This window comes from Clupea harengus, chromosome 16 (assembly GCF_900700415.2).
Source record: "Clupea harengus chromosome 16, Ch_v2.0.2, whole genome shotgun sequence".
In the NCBI taxonomy this organism is placed as follows: Eukaryota; Metazoa; Chordata; class Actinopteri; order Clupeiformes; family Clupeidae; genus Clupea; species Clupea harengus.
In genome coordinates, this window is record NC_045167.1 from 19,437,022 (window position 1) to 19,459,253 (window position 22,232).

General features: G+C 44.8%; 1 protein-coding gene across 2 annotated transcripts; it reads left to right on the plus strand.

The window, feature by feature from the left end:
• Positions 1-2,578: 2,578 nt before the first annotated feature.
• Positions 2,579-21,863, plus strand: braf (B-Raf proto-oncogene, serine/threonine kinase). Of its 2 annotated transcripts, XM_012841383.3 has the most exons (20): positions 2,579-2,788; positions 5,277-5,378; positions 6,060-6,329; positions 6,998-7,101; positions 7,759-7,861; positions 8,301-8,449; positions 8,759-8,878; positions 10,113-10,272; positions 10,563-10,602; positions 11,980-12,099; positions 12,849-12,985; positions 13,185-13,302; positions 13,741-13,825; positions 14,326-14,502; positions 15,200-15,246; positions 15,601-15,719; positions 15,832-15,963; positions 16,676-16,810; positions 17,272-17,425; positions 17,786-21,863. In XM_012841383.3, exons 1-20 carry the CDS (start codon positions 2,627-2,629, stop codon positions 17,806-17,808), a joined length of 2,457 nt encoding a protein of 818 aa, XP_012696837.1. In that variant the 5' UTR covers positions 2,579-2,626; the 3' UTR covers positions 17,809-21,863. The 2 variants fall into 2 exon arrangements, with proteins under 2 accessions (XP_012696837.1, XP_031438398.1); XM_031582538.2 differs by lacking the exon at positions 11,980-12,099 and having other exon boundaries at positions 2,580-2,788.
• The last annotated feature ends 369 nt before the right edge of the window (positions 21,864-22,232 follow it).

Sequence of the window (22,232 nt, forward strand, 5' to 3'; positions counted from 1 at the left end):
TTTTTGTCCCTGCTTTTTAATTGATATTACAAAAGTGCTCTGTGGATATATGCTTTACATAAGTGTGTTTTCATTGTTTTCATACTCATACGAGACTACAAAAACTGACAATGTTACATTACTCATTACGAAGCGAAAACAAGCTCTATCCAAATATGACACATATACACATTTACTGATTTTCATGTAATTATCACACATTAGCAATTTTGGGTAAACCTTTTCTTAAAACGGAGTTAAAGCCTCAACTCTATTAGTCAGCTAGTCCTTTAAAAAGTGAATTTGCAAGGGGTCATTGAGATATCCATTTGGCCTGATCTAATAAGCCTTTGGGAATGAGATTGAGGATAAGTAGTCTATGAAATACTTGTCAGTTAATTTCTGTTATTCTAGTGCCGCTGCCCCGTGAATATGAACCTTAGTACATCATGGAGCTGTGTTCTCTTTGAAAAATTCTACAAGGACCCTCTGTCTCTTCCAGCTGAAAATGTTTCAAACAGAAATTAGGAACTGATTGAGTGACATCTTTTAAAATGCAGTCTTACATTCCTATACAAAGTTTAGGTTTATTCATAGTGACATTCATAATGTCATACATTTTGAACACAATACGATCTTCTTGATCATGGGGTTAAAGCGTTCCAGCCTGTTTTGTGGGTTAGATATGCAGCAATGTTAATATTGAATCATGGTTACCATTCCGGATGTTCAAAATCTGTTTTTGAGATTGTAACACCACACAAATGTCGTGTGTAATTTAACTAAGGCAAGAACTTATGGTGACATTTAGCGAGTTAGGAGTTATTTTTAAACTATTTTTTTCCAGGGCAGAGAACAGAGTGGCACAAGTGACTTGCTGAGCACACCCTTCCCTGTAATGGACATGGCCCTGAGCTGGCGTGAGTCTGACACAGATTTGTTCCAGAGCAAAGTCCCATCTGGGCCTGATCAGGTCCTGATTCATTCTGCTACATGGTACCTGAAAAGTGAACATGTGATGATGGATACAAATGGATTAATTTGCTGTGCCTCTTGTATCTAACCCCTTGACACAATTTATTTTCAGCTTTTTTTCTTCCACTGTGCTATTGTATTTATGGCAGGTTTTTAACCCCTTCCTCCTCTATCTCCACCTGTTTTTCCTCTCAGTTGTAACTGTATGGAGGTGTATGCACAGATGATTCTTTTAAACCAGTTTCAGGACCCCAGCCAGAGACATTGCCAAACATGCTTATCTGCTGGCAAACTTAAGGCAAATTTGGAACTCAAACTTGTGAAACAAGATATTACACCTGGAGGCCAAATGGTTATGGAACATTCAAATGATAGATAAGTGGATAAACATGTGAAGTGCATAGTTCAAGTTCAAGTCTTTTATTGTCAGATGCACAGAACAACACAGAGTCAGACTGGGCACTGAAATAGCGCTATATGCTAACAGTGTCACAGAACAATGTTATATGAAATGGATACAGATAGTATGATTCAATGCGTGGAAATTGCGCATGCAGTTCAAGAAGTCACCGGATAATGTTGGAGTAAGTAAACAGACTAGTGCAGAATTACAGATGATTATCACATCTGATTCATAGTCCAGGAGTCACAGTAGCGGGGAGACTAGCGCTCCTTCTCACCTTGGCTGGAGCAGTCTGTCACTGAAGGAGCTGTCCACTCAGCTTCGGGCGGGCGGGGGGTGTTATCCATGGTGGCCACTGGCCAGTGGTTTTGCCATCATCCTTTTCACACACTCACTGACCGGATTCCCGATAGCAGATCAGGACAGAGCCTTCCTGATCTGTGTGTCCAGTCTTTCCTTTTCAGCAGCACCTGCAGACTACTGCATAGTAGATGGGTGATGCCATCACAGTCATAGAACCTTTATAGGAGAGTCCTGCCCTCTTCACTTGGTAGGTAGTCGCCACTGTCCTTGCTTGTACAGTGCTGCTGTGTTGCCAGATTAATACATTTTGTCTTTGAGGTGAACACCAAGGTTGTATGCCTGAACAACCTTAATATCCACTTCCTGGTGAGATTGGATGTTTCACCCTGCGGAAATCCACAACCACCTCCACTGTCTTATTTGAGTTTGAGTTGAAAGTGGTTTTGCCAACACTACTGTGCAAGGTTCTGTATCGGGACTCCTGTATGCACCTTCATCTCCATCAGTGATGCAACAAATGGCCTATGAGAGTCTTATGAGAATTAATGTATTGTGTTCTTAATAAATGATTGGTATAAGAGATGAATCAGACTACTGATGATCTATGGAGAAAATAATAACAATTAAAAATGACACTGAATGAAAGTAGAAATGGTAACCATTGTGGACTTTGTGTTTATTCTGGGGAATAATTAAGAGCATCTGGTAGAAGTAACATATTTGATTCCCTGAAAATTCCCAGGGGAAGGACATGAGCCCCAGTAGAATACAATTGTCATCAATTTGCTGTACTGACCCTGAAGTGCAAATGTATAGCATAGTGCGACCAGTTTTGGTATGTATGCTTTCCACTATCCCCATTTACCCCTCGCAGCTTACGTTTCTTGAACCTCTCTGTCTCCCCCTCCTGTCTCATGCTCTGTTTCTTTCCCCTATTATTTTCCACTCAGCTTCTCGCAGTTTAAAATGGCGGCGTTGAGCAGCGCCGAGTCCCCACCGCCCGTCTTCAACGGAGACACCATGGACCGTGATCCGGAGCGGGAGCGGGGACTGGACGAACTGGGCGCTGGGCTCGACACCACTTGCACCGGGGGGATTCCCGAATGTCAGCAAGACATTCCCGAGGAGGTATGCAGTGGCTGACAGGGTAGCGAGGGGCAAGGGAGTCGGGTGCCGAGCGGAGCTTGCTGGATGTAGATCTTCAGGAAACACCGGCTGTATTATGGATCGTGGGGATGCATTGCAGGGGGCAAGATGATGCACAAATTGTATACGATTATCTTTGATATTGTGCGCTGGTTTACATGCAAACATATTTTCTAAAAATGGCTTTCCCAATGACGACACAAGCTGTTCTTTCGCGTATGCAGTGCAGTTCGCTGAGCAGTGTTTATTATCAGGCCTGCCTATATTTCATTCGCTTTTCGCTTTATTTTTCCTGAGCTCACTGCAGCTGTAGCCAACAGACTACGCTGGCTAGTTCACTAGCATAGCAGGAAGATTGTTAGCTACAGCTAGCTATCTGTTTATACATCTAAAAGCTTAAAAGCTAACGCCTTTTCGTCGTATGCATTGTTTTACCAAATTGAATACGCCATTAATATAGCGACCACACCGACTTTTCCGTCTGCCTCAGTTAATTGATGCATTTCATTCCGAATCTCAAGGGCTATAACATGTAACGTTGACGTTAAACAAGTAGTCGTGCAAACTCCCCGCCATGTATTGGTTGATTTAGACTTACATTATTTATTTTATTTTCTGAATTATTAATGGGATGGTCTGTGAGGAATAATGCAGAATTATTACAGTGTTTTGGTGTAGTATCGGAGGCCTATGTAGCAGGTATGTGCAAAGAGAATTCTCTTCCACCACTGTCTGCACGCCAAGTTGTTACGCCTTCAGTTTACATACTCTATCAGATGTCTTCATCAAAATATTGTTCTTTCTTTCGATGTTTGCTACACAGGCTATTGACATTATGCATTTCGTTGCACAAACCCAGGTTTTGAACCAGCGGTACACTTTGACATCTGATTATCCTTCTTGGCATGAAGGAGTACTAAATATGATCGGTCTGTCATGACCGCAAAAGCAGGCTAATAATATGACTTTTTGTAAAGATGATGCTTAAAGTTGCACTTTTGTATGTCGTGAGTTGTATACAACAGCAGCTCTTCTTACTTTTGTACCGGTCTTTAAATACTGACAGACTTGTCTGTGGTCATTAAGAGTGCATCAAATGTTTGTTTTAGGGTTACACTAAGTTTGTTCTTCATACCCAGCCGCAGATTTTCTATTACTTAAGCTTACACCCTAAGCAGCCACCTGTTTAAGTGGATCAATTAAAGGTTTTAACAAGAGCTCACAGTTTCGTGCCAGCTGATTGGATTTTGTGATCGCATTTGTGATCGCATTTTTAGGTGGCTGTGATTATGGACAGCCAACCTAAAGGGGTGGGGTTGGAGGGTGCGGGGTGGGGGGCACATGCCAGGCACAAGGATTGCATAGCTTCCCCCATTTGGGTAAATCAGCTGTATTGCGACCATTTAAGGAACATGGAGACTATTGCTTCACGATTGACTTAACAAATGAGACACTCTGTAACAAATAATAAAAAACAGTCCTGTTTCAGTTGTCAGTTGCCCAAGATGTTTAACCATCGCTCAGTCCCATGGGTCTGTGTTAAGAGCATACGATGAGCAGAGCACTCTAAACCCAACCACATAAAAAGGTGCCAAATTTAAATGACAATAGCAATAACACAACACTAATGCTAGCACAGGATTCAACTTGTCTTCACTATTTTCTGTACCGAGCACAAACTTGACTGCACAGTTGTTGGAATGTGAGATTAGATCAAATCAGACCGGTTCTTGATCCGAAATGATTTTTTTTTTAAGATGTCGTTAGGGAACATAAATCTCACCTGACATTTAAAAATGTCTCACATGTCACATGGATGGTGTCTCTTCTAATGAAAGTCTCCTGCTCTGTTTCAGGGAGTGAGATGATCAATGTGTGCTTGTGTTCGTTGTGTTTTGTGAAAAGCGTGACGAGTTGTTTAACACCACACTGATTTCAGGCCACACTAAAAACTGTTCCTTTTTTTTTTTTTTTTTTTTTTTTCCATGTGCATGTTGTTGAATTCTTAGACTGCCACATGTGAGGTAGAAATCATGTGATTAGTCATATGCATATCAGTGTGTCTGGGATGGTTTTTGGCTTTGGTTAGGCAGTGTGTGGGACCCTTGTGAGTGTTCACCACCCTGTCCCCAGTCCCTCTGGGGAAGCCCCAACGCAGAGCTCTCGCTTTCACCACGACCGCGAACATTTTCACACCTCCAGAACTCGTAGCAGCTAAGCATTTTTCTTTTGTTCTGCCTTGTGCCTAGCCTGAGAGCAGTAGGCGACGCACCCAGGGTGAAAAGCTAACACGTGCAGCAAACGATTGCATATCGCTGGGACACCCTCCTATACATTTAAATGGAGTTTGAAGCTCAGGCAGTAGATGGACCCATGCAGAAGTATCACACCATATATACATGCAACGGATTGAGTGTGGATGTGTTGACATTTGGACCTTGTTGTTCTCCCCCCCCCCCCCCCGCTGTAGATCTGGAACATTAAGCAGATGATTAAGTTGACACAGGAGCACTTAGAAGCCCTTCTGGACAAGTTTGGAGGAGAGCACAACCCTCCGTCCATATACCTGGAGGTGAGATGACAAAACAGTTCCCATTTTCTTCTCTACTAACTCTACGCTCATACGGATTAATTGAGTGATTTGGCATGTGGGTAACATGATCACTTTACCACAAATTTCCAATACTGCCAGTAAGGTCACTGCATTTGTATGATGTCTGCTGTTTTGATGCCGAGACACCCTCAGTCATCAGAATACCATTAAATGTTTGTTTGGATCTAAATGGTCATCAAAAAATAGAGTGTTGTAGAGTGGGGGAATGAGTCATACTGTAGGATCGCAACCGTTCCCCAGGTAAATATAATTCAATCCGTAATCTATGTGCAGTTGCACAGAACACTTGTCATGGCTATATTGTGCTAGTTAGCCTAAATGAAGAGTTGAGCTTCTTGCTGTAGTTATCTATGTAGACAGATGCACTGTTGTTATATTGTGTTATTGTGTCGGTCACCTTGATTTCCTCTCCTCTCCGCTCTTCTCTAATCCTCTGTTTCTGCCTCTGTTCTCTGCTCTTTCTACCACTGCTCTCTTCCCGTCTTCCGTCTGTTGTGTTCTTCTTCGCTTCTTTATTTCACTCCTTCCATCTTGTGTTCTTTCCACCCATCTCTTTCTTCTTCTTCCCTCCATCTTCTCTCTCTTTCTTCCCCTCTTCCTCCTCCTCTCCTCTCCTCCCCTCCCCTCTCCTCCTCTCAGGCCTATGAGGAGTACACCAGTAAGCTAGATGCTCTGCAGCAACGGGAACAGCAGCTCCTGGAGGCCATTGGGAATAGCACAGAGTTCTCCTGCTCCTCTCCCACGCCCGCCGCCCTGCTGGATGTCAAGCTGGGGGGCGCACAGGGCTTCCCCCCAGCCCCTAACACCCTGGCCGTCCTGCAGACCCCCACCGACGCCGCCCGCGGCAACCCTCGCTCACCGCAGAAGCCTATCGTCAGGGTGTTCCTGCCCAACAAACAGAGGACTGTGGTACGAGAGAGTTTGACTATCATTGCCTGTGTGTGTGTGTGTGTGTGTGTGTGTGTGTGTGTGTGTGTGTGTGTGTGTGTGTGTGTGTGTGTGTGTGTGTGCGCGCGCAAGCAGATATGTGTATTTGAATATGTTATCCAGAGGTGATCAGCGATCAAACCCGCTGTCTTGTGCACTCACCTTTTCACTTGTGTAGCATCCTCTTGCTCCACTCTTTAGTACGCCCTAGTGCATCTCCTCTTCTTAAAATCGCCATGACGCCAACTGTACCTTGGGAAAATAAGAGCTTGCCTTTGTCCTGATAATGATGATTCAGATACTGTGGGCCTTGGTTGGGGTTCGCGGAGGGGAGGGTGGCAGGCAGGCAATCAGTCAAGCAGGGTGGGAGGAATTTTCCTTCAGCAGATTGTGGAGCTGTGTGAGTCCATGGGAAATGAGTGAATGTAGGTGACCCCCTTTACTTTGATTAGCCGCGCAGCGTGTGGCTGTCGGGCTAGCACAGAAAAGCCTAGATACGGCCAGAGGAGCCAAGAAATTAAATTGCCACGTCCAGATTTAGCTACAGAGGAGAGCCTGAGTTGATACAGCCTAACTTTGGCCCTGGTGTTTTAGACTGGTGACTGTGGGGTGGCCTTACTGTGTGTGTGTGTGCGTGCGATGTCACTCAGGTCCCAGCTCGCTGTGGAATGACTGTGAGGGATTCACTGAAGAAGGCTCTGATGATGAGGGGTCTGATTCCCGAGTGCTGTGCTGTCTACAGGATACAGGATGGGTAAGACACACACACACACACGCCTTGACCAATTCTAATGCCTTTTTGCCCAGTAGTCATCACTGCTCACTCCTGAATTCTACCTTTCCCTGTTTGTTTTGTGTTGTGACATTTGTTTCAAATCTTAACACAAATGTAACGCCCCCACCCTTATGTAATGTTTGGAGACAACTCCGTCAGCTTGCTCTTACTCTCTACGGTGGCACCAGCCTCTCCACTATTACCAGAAAGCTAATCTACATAAAATCCTGCAGAAATAAATGTTTTCTCATGTGCCTAACCAATTCAAATGTTACCATTACTATTAGAGCCATTATTGTAAATACATGAGGTCAGTACACAGTAACATGACTCATGTGTTTTGATAAACCAGCTCCCCAGGGGATCCTATTCCACAAGGGATTCAGGGTCAGTCGTGCACTTTTAAAACAGCGGATACATATTTCAGCGAGAGAGGGAGCAAACAGTTACTGGAATAGTTTATGTTTCGTTTTTGTGGGCAAACAGTTTTTTTTAATATGATAAACCAACCAGAGAGCAGATGTTTTCCAAGGTGAGTGCATGTGAATATGCACAGTTTGATTGATTGGACGAAGCCCAATAAAATCAGACACTGACTGAGTCTGGATCCTCCCCCCCTTCTGTTTTCTGCTATAGGGAAAAGAAGCCGCTTGGCTGGGATACAGATATCTCCTGGCTGACAGGCGAGGAGCTTCACGTGGAGGTTCTGGAAAACGTGCCGTTGACCACCCATAACTTTGTGAGTTTGACCCCGGAATGTGCAGCTTGCTGGCGGAATAATTTGACTTGGCAGACATTGGCTTGTGTCGTATAGTCACCTACCCCTGGTCACTGTGACAAGATTCTCACTCTGTTTGCATTGATTTGGTACATAGTAGTGGGCTGTAATGTTTGGACTACAAGGACATGTAAATACTGTGTAAGAGGTGGGAGGAGAGGGAGTTTATTTGCAGTACATTACGGGAAGGTGTTTGTGAAAGAATCTCTAAAAGCCCACATTTTTTTTTTTTTACAAGATACAAGCATGTATATAAATACAATAACTGCCTTTTTAAGATGTTAGTTATTAAGTCAAGTGACACTTTCACACAATTTATCATTCACAATTTAGTCCATTAAAAAGCAAAAAAGCCTGTTTGACACACCCTCCAACATCTCTTTCTCTGATTGGCTGGCAGGTGAGGAAGACTTTCTTCACGCTGGCCTTCTGTGATTTCTGCCGGAAGCTCCTGTTCCAGGGCTTCCGCTGTCAAACATGTGGTTACAAGTTCCATCAGCGCTGCAGCACTGAGGTCCCGCTCATGTGTGTGAACTATGACCAACTAGAGTAAGTACTCATGGGATATGTAGTTCAGACGCACTCCTAAGTGCTAAATAATCAAAGTTACCGAAAGCAACCTATTTAAGAGTCCAGTATTGTTTGTACACAAGCTGTTGTGGTATAAATCTTAACCTGCCATGATGGTGGTAATTATTTATTTATTTATTTATTTATTGCCTAAGCATAAGGTTGGCACAAAGTGCACACTTAAACAGACTCTGAAAAGTAACTCTTGAAATTGGGACTTTGTTAACTCAAACACATTGCCTCTGTTATTGTCTTGTGCTAAATATGTATCTATATGCGTGTTTGCAGTTTGCTGCTGGTCTCCAAATTTTTTGAGCACCACCCCATCACTCAGGAGGAGGTGTCGTCCGAGGGGACCACCCCCATGTCCGAGGCGTGTCCGTCCCTGCCGCCCTCCGACTCAACCGGGTAAGACGCAGCTGTCACTCCGCGGAGCTTTCGAGACAGCCTCGCTTGAAGTCATTTGCAGAGACACAGCCAGCGTGTATTTAGGTCACTGGAGCCAGTTGTTTGTCATGTGCTTTGAAGATCAAAGCCTACTCCCTTTAATGAGGGGCCTCTTCATACGATGCAGCAAAAGGAAAGAAACCTGCATTGTTGACGCCCGGCACAGGAGCTGTGATTCTGTGTTTGACATGGATCCAAAACTATACCTTCCCCAGGGAGCTCCATTAGATAGATGGTAGGCAAAGGTCCAACCCCAAAGCAAGCGATTCTCACACCTTCAAATTGTGCTCTTAGCACTTTACTTGTGCTTCATATTCACTGACTCAGAGAATCCCTGCTATTGGTATTCATGGTGGACTACACTCCTGTCCTTCTCCATCTTGTGACATTTGCGTGGTAAATGTATCAGACGCTTTCTCCTGAGATTATTTTCAGTGTCATGTGTAGTGCCACAGTGAAGGAAGGGTGCATGTAGGTTGTCCAGCACACACACACACACACACACACACACACACACACACACACACACACACACACAAACACGCACAGCCTTTTCATGATGTCGTCACCTGAAAGACTCCCCAAAGCCTCGCTCACTGGCCCCGTCAAGCCCTTCATTCAATTTACCGCTGAGGGTTCCAGACTTTGTAGCAGACACTGAGCTTGTGAGACGTAGGCTGGCAGGGTCTGGTGTGGATTTAGGACCCCTGTTGTCTGCCAACCATGTTCTCTCCCACTGTGCTGAAGGTGTCTCCTCCTCTCTCTCTTCTCTTCTCTCTCTCTCTCTCTCTCTCTCTCTCTCTCCTTTTCTTCTCTCTCTCTCTCTCTCTCTCCTTTTCTTCTCTCTCTCTCTCCTTTTCTTCTCTCCTTTTCTTCTCTTCTTTTCTTTCTCTTTTCTTTCTCTCTCTCTCTATTCTCTTCTCTCTTCTCTTCTCTTCTTTTCTCTCTCTCTCTCTCTCTCTTCTTCTTTTCTCTCTCTCTCTCTCTCTCTATTCTCTTCTCTCTCTCTCTTCTCTACTCTTCTTTTCTCTCTCTCTCTCTCTCTTCTTCTTTTCTCTCTCTCTCTCTCTCTCTATTCTCTTCTCTCTCTCTCTCTTCTTTACTTCTCTCTCTCTTCTTTTCTTCTCTCTCTTCTTTTCTTCTCTTCTCTTTTCTTTTTCTTTTCTCTCTCTTCTTTTCTCTCTCTCACTCTCAGGTCCCTGTGCCACGCCAGCGTCTCCCCGTCCAAGTCCATTCCCATCCCACAGAATTTCCGCCCAGGGGAGGAGGACCACCGCAATCAGTTTGGCCAGAGGGATCGCTCCTCCTCGGCCCCAAACGTCCATATCAACACCATCGAGCCGGTCAACATTGACGTGAGTGTCCTCACAACAACACACACACACACAGTAGTGTCTCTCATAAATGTATTTAAACCATGACACGCCATTAGAGTTTCTTACAGAATGTTCCCAATTGCAAAATACATTTAGTATGAGAAACTCCAGAAAGGTGATATCTCTGGCATAATGTTGAAAAGATTACAATGGCATTGAATAAATGTAACATGAAATGCATAAGTTATACATAGGTGTACATGAGTTAAGTACATAAGTGTTACATAGGTGTACATGAGTTAAGTACATTTGATTCTTGTCTGTTGCAGGACTTGATTCGTGATCAAGGTTTACAGAGGTCTGATGGAGGTACGCATCCCCCTTTGTCACACACAAGTGCACGGACTGTATCACACACACACACACACACACACACACACACACACACACACACACACACACACACACACACACACACACACACACACACTCTCTCTGGCACCTATCCACAGTTACACAGGTCAACTGGCAGTGTGAACACACACAGGCATGTGTACAGGCTCTCAGAGGTTAGAGTCCACTACTACAAACACATGTGCGCACACACACACCCACACACACACCCACACACAAGCACACACTCGTTCAGTGGCTTCCCTTCATCCCATGTTTCCATGCTGTTTGTGTGTGTTTTTGCCTGTGTGACCTGCGTCACAGAGAAAGAGGGGGTGTCTGTGGGGCCCTCCTGACACTGATCTCTGATCTGTCAGAAGCCCAGACACCCCCATATAGCCTCCAACACCAATGTATTGGAGGTATTATTTTAATCCCATAGCTGTCAGCATGTCGGCCTTTTTCTTTTTACTGTAAACAATTATGAAACTCCAGACTCATAAGATGTCTCTAAATATGATATAAAATAATGATTTGGTATATCTTTATATGTTTTATATGATTTTTAAAACTGTAACAACTTTCCTAGAACGCAAACAATTTGATGCACCAGCACATTTAAGGCACGTCATTGGTCTACCAGGGCTGTTGTCATAGCAGATACATTTGAATGTTTATTTCATGCAGTCAGGTTGAAAGACCCAACACCTGTAATTTCTGATTCCACTACCTTAAAGGGAGTGTTTGGCATTTGTAGCAGCCACTAATTAAAGCAGCAGTAAGGAATTTTTCGTCTAAAAATAGCAAGCTTAATTCCTTACTATCAGGCAAAAACCTTACAAACACCACCAAAAAGTGTCACTGCTAAAAGCATTGCTAACATGCTAACTGGTGTCTTTTGCCGTTATAGTTGGCAATGTTGTGCTTTTTCACATTGTTCTGTCCCGGAACACTGAACTACACAGAGCATATCCTGGATGGCTAGTGGGAATGACTGGTGTGTTAATCTGTTCTCCACATGATCATGTACCATGAAAATGAATTTGATGATGATGCCACTACTGGTTGCCTATATAAACATGCAAGTGGCAAATTGTTGCATAGTGATAGTGTTGCTTGAAATTAAGAGTATGAAAATTAGTGTGAAAAGTCATGGACCCTCCTCACAAGACAGCAGATGATCCTTTCACTCCCACACCATGCTGTCCTCCCTCTTCCCTCAACCCACCCCACCCCCAACCCCACCCTCGCCCTCCGTCTCCTCGCCCCTCTTCCCCGTCCCTGAGTGGTTTTGGGAGCGGGGCAGGGGTGCGGGCGTGACCCTGTGTCTGTCTTTCTCGCCCCTTTTTGCAGCCCCCCCGACCCACCCAGCTCGCTGCTTGAGGAAACAGCGCACGCGGACCTCAAGCCCCCTCCTATACTCCTACCCCAATGACACTGTCTTTGATTTTGACACAGAGCCTGTGTTCCGAGGTAGCTAGGCCTTCGTGTGTCGTTGTGTTCGTCCCCTACCTTCCTCCCTCCCTTCCCCCCTTCCTCTCTCCCGCCTTCTATCCCTCCCTCCTGCTCAACTCCTCCGGTAGCCTGTGCGTGCCTGTGTGCTTCTCTGTCTTGTCAGTCTGTCTGTTTTTCTGTGCACCCGTCTCTTCGTGAGTGTTTCACCCTGTCTTTCTAAAAGCTTTTCACATGCTTTTTGTCAATCCCACACACACACACACACACGCGCGCATTATATGCTATCAACATATCTCTTATGCTGTCTTATGGTAGTTCAACAGTAGTATCAATAGTTGCTAGTGGCCATACTGGATGAAACTGAAATTAAATGCTCTGGCATTTTCCTGTGCTTTTGAAGATTCTTTAGCCTATTGAAGAGGAGTTGGCCTATAGTTAAGATTTCCGTCACCTCAGTGGAACCCTGTACATTAAGACTACACCTCCCAGCAACCCTTGCTCACAGGTTTCACTTCACACTGCACGTGCTGGATGATGTGACACCCCCCCCCCTCCCCCCCTCCCCCCACCACAAAAATGTCAAACTTTATGAGCACACAGTTCCTTTACCTTTTGTTCTATCTCCCTCGCCCTCTCCCCTCTTTGACCTTCTCCTTTGAAAGTTGTTTCCTACCAGCATCATCTCAGTTTATCTTTGTCTCTTCTCTTACTCCATCAACACTCATCTTTCGAACATTCCCCAAAACACACAACCATTAAAAACGCAGGAACAACGGCAGGACTGTCAGCCACGCCCCCTGCCTCGCTGCCAGGCTCCCTGACCAGTGTGAAGGTGCCGCAGAAGTCGCCATGCCAACAGCGGGAGCGCAAGTCGTCGTCTTCGTCTGAGGACCGCAATAAAATGGTGAGTCAGTGGTGAATCTCCCCTGGTCTCACAACGGGGCCTCTGCCTGGCTCAATGGCGCTCTCTAAAGACTGTTTAATAAGACCTTTTCATAAATTCAGCTCATGAATATAATCCTAATGACCACCCACTCAAGTCTGTGTCCTGACATGGCTTCATGCGATTTGCGGTTCTCCTCTTCTTCTTCCTTCCTTCCTAGAAAACCCTGGGCCGCCGGGACTCGAGCGATGACTGGGAGATCCCCGAGGGGCAGATCACACTGGGCCAGCGGATAGGATCCGGGTCCTTTGGAACCGTCTACAAGGGGAAGTGGCACGGTACGCCCGGAAATCAACCAGAGTTTTTACAGTTTTGTGTTTTCTTGTATTACATTTACATTTAGTCATTTAGCAGACGCTTTTATCCAAAGCGACTTACAAGGATGTATACACATTGTACATTTACACTGATGGCACACTGCACATCAGGAGCAATTAGGGGTTCAGTGTCTTCGACAGGGAATCGAACTAGCAACCTTCTGATTACTTGTATGACTACACTCTTGAACAAGCATTTATCCTTTTGTTTTTTTTAAATCCAACACCCCCACAGATTATTGATATGAGAAGTTTGCAATCATGCTGAATATAGATTAGTTTAAAATAATGTGTGTTCTGAGGAGCATCTGACTCTCGTCCCACAGGTGATGTGGCTGTGAAGATTAGATTGTTTAAAATAATGTGTGTTCTGAGGAGCGTCTGACTCTCATCCCACAGGTGATGTGGCTGTGAAGATGTTGAACGTCACCGCGCCCACCCCTCAACAGCTGCAGGCATTCAAGAACGAAGTGGGCGTCCTCAGGTAGGATCACAGTCAGAGGCAGCCCCTTTAGTGGGCGTCCTCAGGTATGATCACAGGCAGAGGCAGCCCTTTTAGTGGGCGTCCTCAGGTATGATCACAGGCAGAGGCAGCCCCTTTAGTGGGCGTCCTCAGGTATGATCACAGGCAGAGGCAGCCCCTTTAGTGGGCGTCCTCAGGTATGATCACAGGCAGATGCAGCCCCTTTAGTGGGCGTCCTCAGGTATGATCACAGGCAGAGGCAGCCCTTTTAGTGCGCATTCCAAGGCTAGAATCAGCTTTGGTGTCTGCTTAACCTGGATTAAAAGTACTTTTTGGGAAGTTAATTGTGTATACTAATTAACATTATACTGTTGACAGATAAATCTGTCTATCTTTTTTGCTAAGTTAATTGTGTATACTAATATCATTATCATTATACTGTTTTTTTATACATCTTTCTTTCTTTCTTACTCACTCACTCACTCACTCACTCACGGTCCCATCTTTCTCTCCATCATCAGGAAAACCCGTCATGTGAACATCCTGCTGTTCATGGGCTACACCACCAAGCCCCAGCTGGCCATAGTCACGCAGTGGTGCGAGGGCTCCAGCCTCTACCACCACCTGCACATCATTGAGACCAAGTTTGAGATGATCAAGCTCATCGACATCGCCCGTCAGACAGCGCAGGGCATGGAGTAAGTCGCAGCGCTGAGCCCAGTTTAGTGTGTGTGTGTGTGTGTGTGTGTGTTTGTTCCTCCTAGAAAACTGAATGGGACTTGCAGTACTATCTGTGGCTTATACATTTACTCTGAAGGGCCAGATTTCTTTCAGTCAGAGCAGAGCAGGATAGCTTGTATGCCCATGGCTGTGTGGCCTGTTCTTCACAGAGGAAAACCCCTCAAAGGGTCTCAGAAGATCCCTCCTTAAACTCTCAGCTGCCGGAAACCGCTATTGATCTGATATCCAAACAGAGTTCTACACAGCACAACCTGTAAACCTGTACAACCTGAGTTCTCCTGAAGAATCCTTTATTTTTCTTAGTTTTCAAAGAAGGTTTCACCGTCCAGAGAGGCAGGCAGAGCTGCGGAGCTGTCTCGATGACAGAGGGAGATGAACGAGCTGCGGTTAGGCCCGCTGTCATACAGCTCAGTTCAGTTAGAGTTCCTTGCCTCTACAAATGGCTGCCAATTTCTCCCGTCTGAGAACAACACTTCTGTCAAGCTTGTGAAAGGAAGCACAAGGGCTTTGGCTCCCAGCCTGGCACTAACCAGGCAGCTGAGGGCTTTGGGTTGGTCGTGATTTGAGTGGTTGCGTGTGTGTGTGTGTGTGTGTGTGTGTGTGTGTGTAACTGTGGGCATGCCCTCTGACTCTTGACTTTTTGACCTTCCACAGCTACCTGCATGCCAAATCCATCATCCATAGAGACCTGAAGAGCAACAGTATCCTTTCTTGAGGCAGAGGACTTCCTGTCTCATTCCATTGCCCATGACTGGATTCGCTTTCCTTGAGGGTCCATATGCTGTGCATAGACATGCAGTTGTGCAGTGCTATTGGACCTGGGCAAAGGAGGGATTTGGTCTTTTATCGCAAATTATTTTAATCTAAATCAATCATATTACTGTATTATTTCTCTTCATTTCCAGATGTAACCGATGAAGAGTGCGTTTAGTGATAACTTTCCCTCTTGCTTTTAACAACAATCACAAAAAAAACAGGCAAAAGATTTGACATCCTTTAGTGTAACCATCTCCCAGTCTGTCGTCGGTCAGCCTTAACCAGCGCCTCTCCCTCAGACATCTTCCTGCATGAGGACTTGACGGTGAAGATCGGTGACTTTGGCCTGGCCACGGTGAAGTCTCGCTGGAGCGGCTCGCACCAGTTTGAGCAGCTCTCTGGGTCCATCCTGTGGATGGTGAGTTCTTCTGCTGTGTTCTGTACAACCTTACATTGCTGGCTTTAACGCATAACAAGTCCACTTTAGAATGTAGAACATCTAAGTCAGTGTCTGTGTGTGCGTGTGCCAGGCCCCTGAGGTGATCCGGCTTCAGGACAAGAATCCATACAGTTTCCAGTCGGACGTGTACGCCTTCGGCGTCGTGCTATACGAGCTGATGTCTGGAGTACTGCCCTACTCGAACATCAACAACAGAGACCAGGTACAGCCTTGATCCCTGTTCTGCACTCAACCATACCGCTGTAACATCAGAGAGAGAGTGTGTGTGTGTGTGTGTGTGTGTGTGTGTGTGTGTGTGTGTGTGTGTGTGTGTGTGTGTGTGTGTGTGTGTGTGTGTGTGTGTGGGGGGGGGGGGGGGGGGGCTCTTATGTTGACAATGCTTCAAATGTATTTGATCGTATCTTGATCTAGTCATTGGCCCACAAGCTTCATATCCAGAGAGTATTACACACGATATTTGGAGCAAATCAGAAATGGCCAGATGGCCATCAGTGATGTGATTATAGTTCTGAATTCCTGGACTCCCAGTGATTATCATTGTCATCCTGATATGAGGAAATATCCTGAGGCAGTTCAGAACAGTCTTGGAATGGAACAGGGTCTGGGCATGCTATACTGTGTTAAATCCATACCCTCACTGTCCTTGCTCCTTTCTTTGGATCAGAGTTTAGATTATGCTCATGAATGACCAAAAGGCAGCATATATATTTCTGGCAAAATACAGCACACACAGCATGAATAGTAGCACTTCCTGAAAGTATGAACACTACATGAAGAGATGAACTGATGAACTCAGTGCAATGGTGCTGAGATGTTCCCTGATGGTGCCTTAAACCTGAAGCAACTAACCTCTCTCTTTCTCTTTCTCTTTCTCTTTATCTTTCTCTCCTCTCCTCTCCTCTCCTCTCCTGCAGATCATATTTATGGTGGGCCGGGGCTACCTGGCTCCAGACCTGAGTAAAGTGCGCAGTAACTGCCCCAAGGCCATGAAGAGGCTGATGGCCGACTGCCTGAAGAAGAAGCGGGAGGAGAGGCCTCTCTTCCCACAGGTACACACACACATACACTCTCTCAAATGTATTTGGAAAAGCAGTTATGCTTTTAAGTTAGGTAGTAAGTGAACTTCAGTGGTAAGTCCTGTGTTGCTGATTGCTGTGGTGTGACGGTAAGCTGCCCACTGGACCACTAGATGGCCTCAGTGTCACCTAAAGCACAGCGAGCGATTGGTGAACGGGGGGGAGGAGCACTGTAAGCAAATGAAAGATGGTGATATGGTTTGTGTGTATCTGAAATGATCAACTAAACTAGTTCTTAGACATTTTAAAATGCTTTTCTGTCAGCCAGCCACAATAATTAGTTACTATAGCATAAGGATGACCAGCTCCAGGTTGTCAACAAGAACAACAAAGGGGAAATGAACAGCAACATTGAATGGGAGGGAGTAACATTGACTCACTTCTCGTGACCATTACATCAGTTTAATCTCTACGTGTGACCTCCCCCATTACAGATCCTGGCCTCCATAGAGCTGCTGGCGCGCTCGCTACCCAAGATCCACCGCAGCGCCTCGGAGCCCTCGCTCAACCGCGCCGGCTTCCAGACGGAAGACTTCAGCCTGTACGCCTGCGCCTCCCCAAAGACCCCCATCCAGGCTGGCTGCTATGGTATGGGACACACACACACAGACACACACACACACACACACACACACACACACACACACACACACACACACAGACACACACACACACACACAGACACACACACACACACAGACACACACACACACAGACACACCACCAAGTACTGGTTTGTAATTTATACAGTAAAAGACAAAGGAGTGCACCAGCAAAAATAACTATTTAATATATTAGTTTTATTTATTTTCAATGATGTTGTAGCCCTATATACAGAACCTGCTATAGTGTGTCAAGCTAGTGAAGTTGTGTGAAGCTACACTACATGTCTATTATCTGGTGGGGTGATATGACTAACGCATGCTCACTCCTTCTCTGTCCTAACAGGGGAGTTTTCAGCCTTCAAGTAGTGCTGCAGACATCACTAGTCCATCCCTCATCACCTTTTGCTAAGTCTTGTGTTCCTACAGTGGGTTCATGCATAAAGCTGAAAAAAAAAATACCTAGTCTCAAAGAATGTGCTGTTTCTCTTTCCTCTTAACCTGAAGAGCAACAGCCTCAAATGGAGTTGCAAACAAACAAACAAAACAAAAAAGGAAAAAAAGAAAAGAAAAGAAAAACAACAGGAAAGTCTCTGCAACAGGACATCTCTGGTTCACAATATGTAATACAAACAACCAGGCTTGAACCCTCCCCCTTCCCCTCCAGCCACCACCACAACAACAACAACAACAACAACAACAACAACCACAACAACAACACTTGAAGACAAAACAACCAAGAGGAAAAAGAAGAGTAAGGGGGTCGACAATGAAATCCAAAAGAGACCGTGGTGAGAAGCAAAGAAACAAGTCCACTGGAGAGAGAAACGGACATGCCCTCCCCCCTCACCCCTCCCCATGACAGGCAAGAGAATGAACAGGAGTGTTTGAAGGAAGAGCGTGAAGACATTTAAGGGCAAAAGTGGATGGAGTTGTTCTGGGAGATCAGGCCTCAGCTCTCTCTCCGAAGAGAGCGGATGAGCAGTGGGGTTGGGGAGGTGGAGGTGGTGGTGGGCACAGTCAGGGCACAGGATACTCTTTAGCGACCATTGGCACTTGAGGACTGTGGACTGAATGACCATACCCACCGCCCCCTCCCCCCAACGGTTGCTCATTGGCTGGTGTGGGCCGACGGGAGTCAGGTCAGATCCAATCCCAGTGAGGTGTTTGAGGTCATAGGGCCAACCATGTTTGGAAGATGACTTGAATGACATTTTTTAATATATGTTTTAGGGTATAACGGGAGCTGCTAGTGTAAAAGCTTTTCTTTTTTTCTTTTTTTTTTTCATGTTGAGCTTGTCACAGCGGAAGAGGATGGATGTTCTTCCTCTTGGCTATGTAGAAAGCAAGTCCTGTACATTCCTTCCCCCATGTTGTTGTTTAGTCTCATGCCTGTACAGAAAAGCCGTGGCTCACTCCTACAGCATCGCCGACCCACGCCTTCAGCAACCTCACAACCACTTACATTCCATGGCAGTGATCGTTTGCTCTGTTGTACAAGGCCCAATGTCAAGAGGAGGGGAAATTGTCCAACGAGTCAAATGTAGTTGAGCTTCAAAAATCTATACCATGTGCAAAATGGCCACTAATTGTCATTTTGGTGCTCCTTGAGTTTTTTTTCTTTTTTTTCTCTTGAAAAGCAGCTACGGAAACATGCTTTAACCCCAGCTGTGAATGACACGGCACAATTCCGCAGAGACTGAGAAGGTTTTATTGGTTTTTGCCAGGGCACACCGGCTTTGAGTCGATAAGCTACATTCAAATATGAGGTGCAATCTGCATAGAGCCAAACAGACAGTACCTTTCACTGGCTGTGTCAGTGCCACAGCATGCTGTAAAAGGCAGACCAGCTTTTAACCAGCTTACCCGTATTACAGTGTCAGATATCAATATCACTGTAAAATATATTCTGTGAAAGGTTATGGTTGCCGTAGAGCTATGCCTTCTTTCTTTCAAAAACAAGCTTCAGGACACGTTGGCTAATGGCATTTTCACGAAAAGCCAGGCCAGAATGTGATGATGCGGATGTATTTACATGGCTACATTCTCACAGATTTTGTTGGCGACACATTTATATGTAGAATTTTTTTTTTATTTATTTATTGCCAAATTGATGAACATAAGTGTCCAGAGAAGGTCAGTGTAAACTGGTCACCGTTGTTTACGTTAACACCATGGAAACGCAATTCTATACTTGTGAATTTGCAGGTCAAAGTCTGTTGAAATGAATTTGGTGCAGTGCAAAAAAAAAAAAGCTTTTAAAAAAGCTTTGGCATTCAACAGAATGCTTGTGGTATTTCAAATGTGTTTTGTCTGTCTGGCTTTAAACACCAAAAAGTTTGGCCTGGGAAATGTTACAAGATGGTTGCCATCTTTTGTGCGCAGAAACCACATAGACAACTGCATAAGGCTAGGAGTCTCTTGGAATTTCTGAAACTTGCCAGCTTTTTTTTTTTTTGTAGAAATACTTCTCAAATTTTGCATTCCAGTGTCTGTCTGAAGGGGGTCAATGTTTTTTTTTTTATTATTGTTTCTATTGTTTTGCCTTTTTTTCTTGTAGACAGGCAGGCCTGCACAGTTAGACTTTATTTATGACTTAAAATGTATTGACTCACTTTTTTTGTTTTTGTTCCTAGAGTACTCTATTTTTTAGCTGTAACTGTATTTGTTTAACTTTTTATTGTGGATCCTGAGATGCTTGTACTTGCACTTTGTGGAAATTGGTTGAAGCAAACAAGCAATTTTGCCTTTTTATGGACTAATAAATATTGTCATGAGCATAATGGCACCAGTTAATGAAGCGTTGTAAAGCAGCTGTGTGTTCAGGAGCAGAGAGGACCCAGAGCGAGCAGTGATGTGCTGAGGGTGGTGCTTCCATCCCCAGTGATGTGCTGAGGGTGGTGCTTCCATCCCCAGTGATGTGCTGAGGGTGGTGCTTCCATCCCCAGTGATGTGCTGAGGGTGGTGCTTCCATCCCCAGTGATGTGCTGAGGGTGGTGCTTCCATCCCCAGTAATGTGTTGAGGGTGGTGCTTCCATCCCCAGTCCTCCCTCCCTCGTTTGACAATTCCTACATCAGTATGACATTTTGTTTAGCCTTTTTGACAGAAGACATTCCTCAGTATTTTGTTATCCCTCCAAAGAACCCCATTTCTGCAAGTACATATAGTACTTTAGATTATTATTATGATAATTGTTATCCCCTTAATGGTGTGTGTTAATCAGCCCTTCGCCAGACTTTGCAAGGGCGTATTTTCGTTGTTGTGGCTGGCAGAGATCACGTCCATCCGCTTTCACGAGCCTGCCTCCCACTCCTCCTTTTAAGATGAGCATCCATCACACGTTCTCTCTCGCTCTACCTCTTTTCTCTTGAGGCTACACAGCGCTTGCATGCCGCCTGGCTTTTGTTTCTACCTAATGACTCCATGTCATGCTTGCTATTGTACAGAATACCCCGCGGGCGCTACTCGACACATGCGCATATGGTTAAACACAAGCAAGGATCCATGCCCCCGATTTGGGTCTCTTCTGATTCAGGGGAGTGGCAGAACAGATGTTTCCTCATGAGGAATCGCAAAGCGAAGAGCAAGTTGTTTGGTTTTGGTGTCGATGGAGATGGAGTGCCGTCAGAGCCTGAAGAGGAGATGTGTTGGTTACGGTCATAAAGTGTATATTATTTCTGATATCCTGGCCCACTGGCACAGCCACCACTAGCTTCTGTGCAACTTTACAAACCAGGAACAGGAAAGCTACGGGAATAAATGGGAGTGTGTTTTTAATGAGTGTGGTATTTATTTTTAAGATGTTCTTATTTTCTATAAGAATGTTGTTTGGGGAGGGGGAGGGATAGTGGAGGTGTGGATATTTCCAGATGTTTCATCTTGGCTATGGGATGAGAGAATATGGGACTTGACTGAGGTGTCTTTTATATATTTCTTCTAGAACCTTCCCCTCCCTCTCCCCTGTTTCCTGTTTTAGGTTCCAGAATGTTCTTCGTGTCTGAGACTCTTGCTCTTAACAATTTTCCCCCATTTTCATTTTTCTCTTCTATTCCTGCTTCCTTGCCTGCACCTTAAATCTCTTTGTCCCATAAACCCATTCAGCTGAGCACTATCCCCACACCTTTTTTTGGGAGATTGTTTTCACCTGTAAATAGCTGTACAAAGGAAAGAAGAAAAAAAACACTGTCTGTTTGCTAAGAGGCATGGAGACTAAACAAAATGAAATGACCTATAAAATATTTCGAAATGAAGACATAAAGGATGACACAAAAATATCCAGACATTTTGATATAGGAAATTCTGAGAAAATATTTCTGTGTAAAAATATTTAAGACTGTATATTATAAAAGGAAACAGAGCTTAATGTATTTGTTGTGAATATGGAAAACTGATATATTAAAGAAGTGCATGAAAACTGTCAAAATTGTATCTATGATTTTATTTGTTGATCATCTCTTCGGATTAGAATAAAATACAGGCTATTGGGCTTCATGTTGGTGGGATAAGCACTGATCACATTTGACATATGTGACACCTTATTGTGCTTCAAAGCACAGTGTGAGGTAACTACTAATTTTGATGACCACTCAGAAGACTGTTAATGTTTGTGTATAGTGTTAATATGAGATGAGACTTACATTGAACCCTGAGGGACATAAATAGGAAGGCACACAGTTCACAATAGACAGGAGGGGGCAGCACTTCCCTCCATAAGGCTTCGATTGGGAGTCTCCTCACTCTTAAGTTTTGGACGTTTGTGTTCACCACACATCCAGATGCTCACATCGCATCA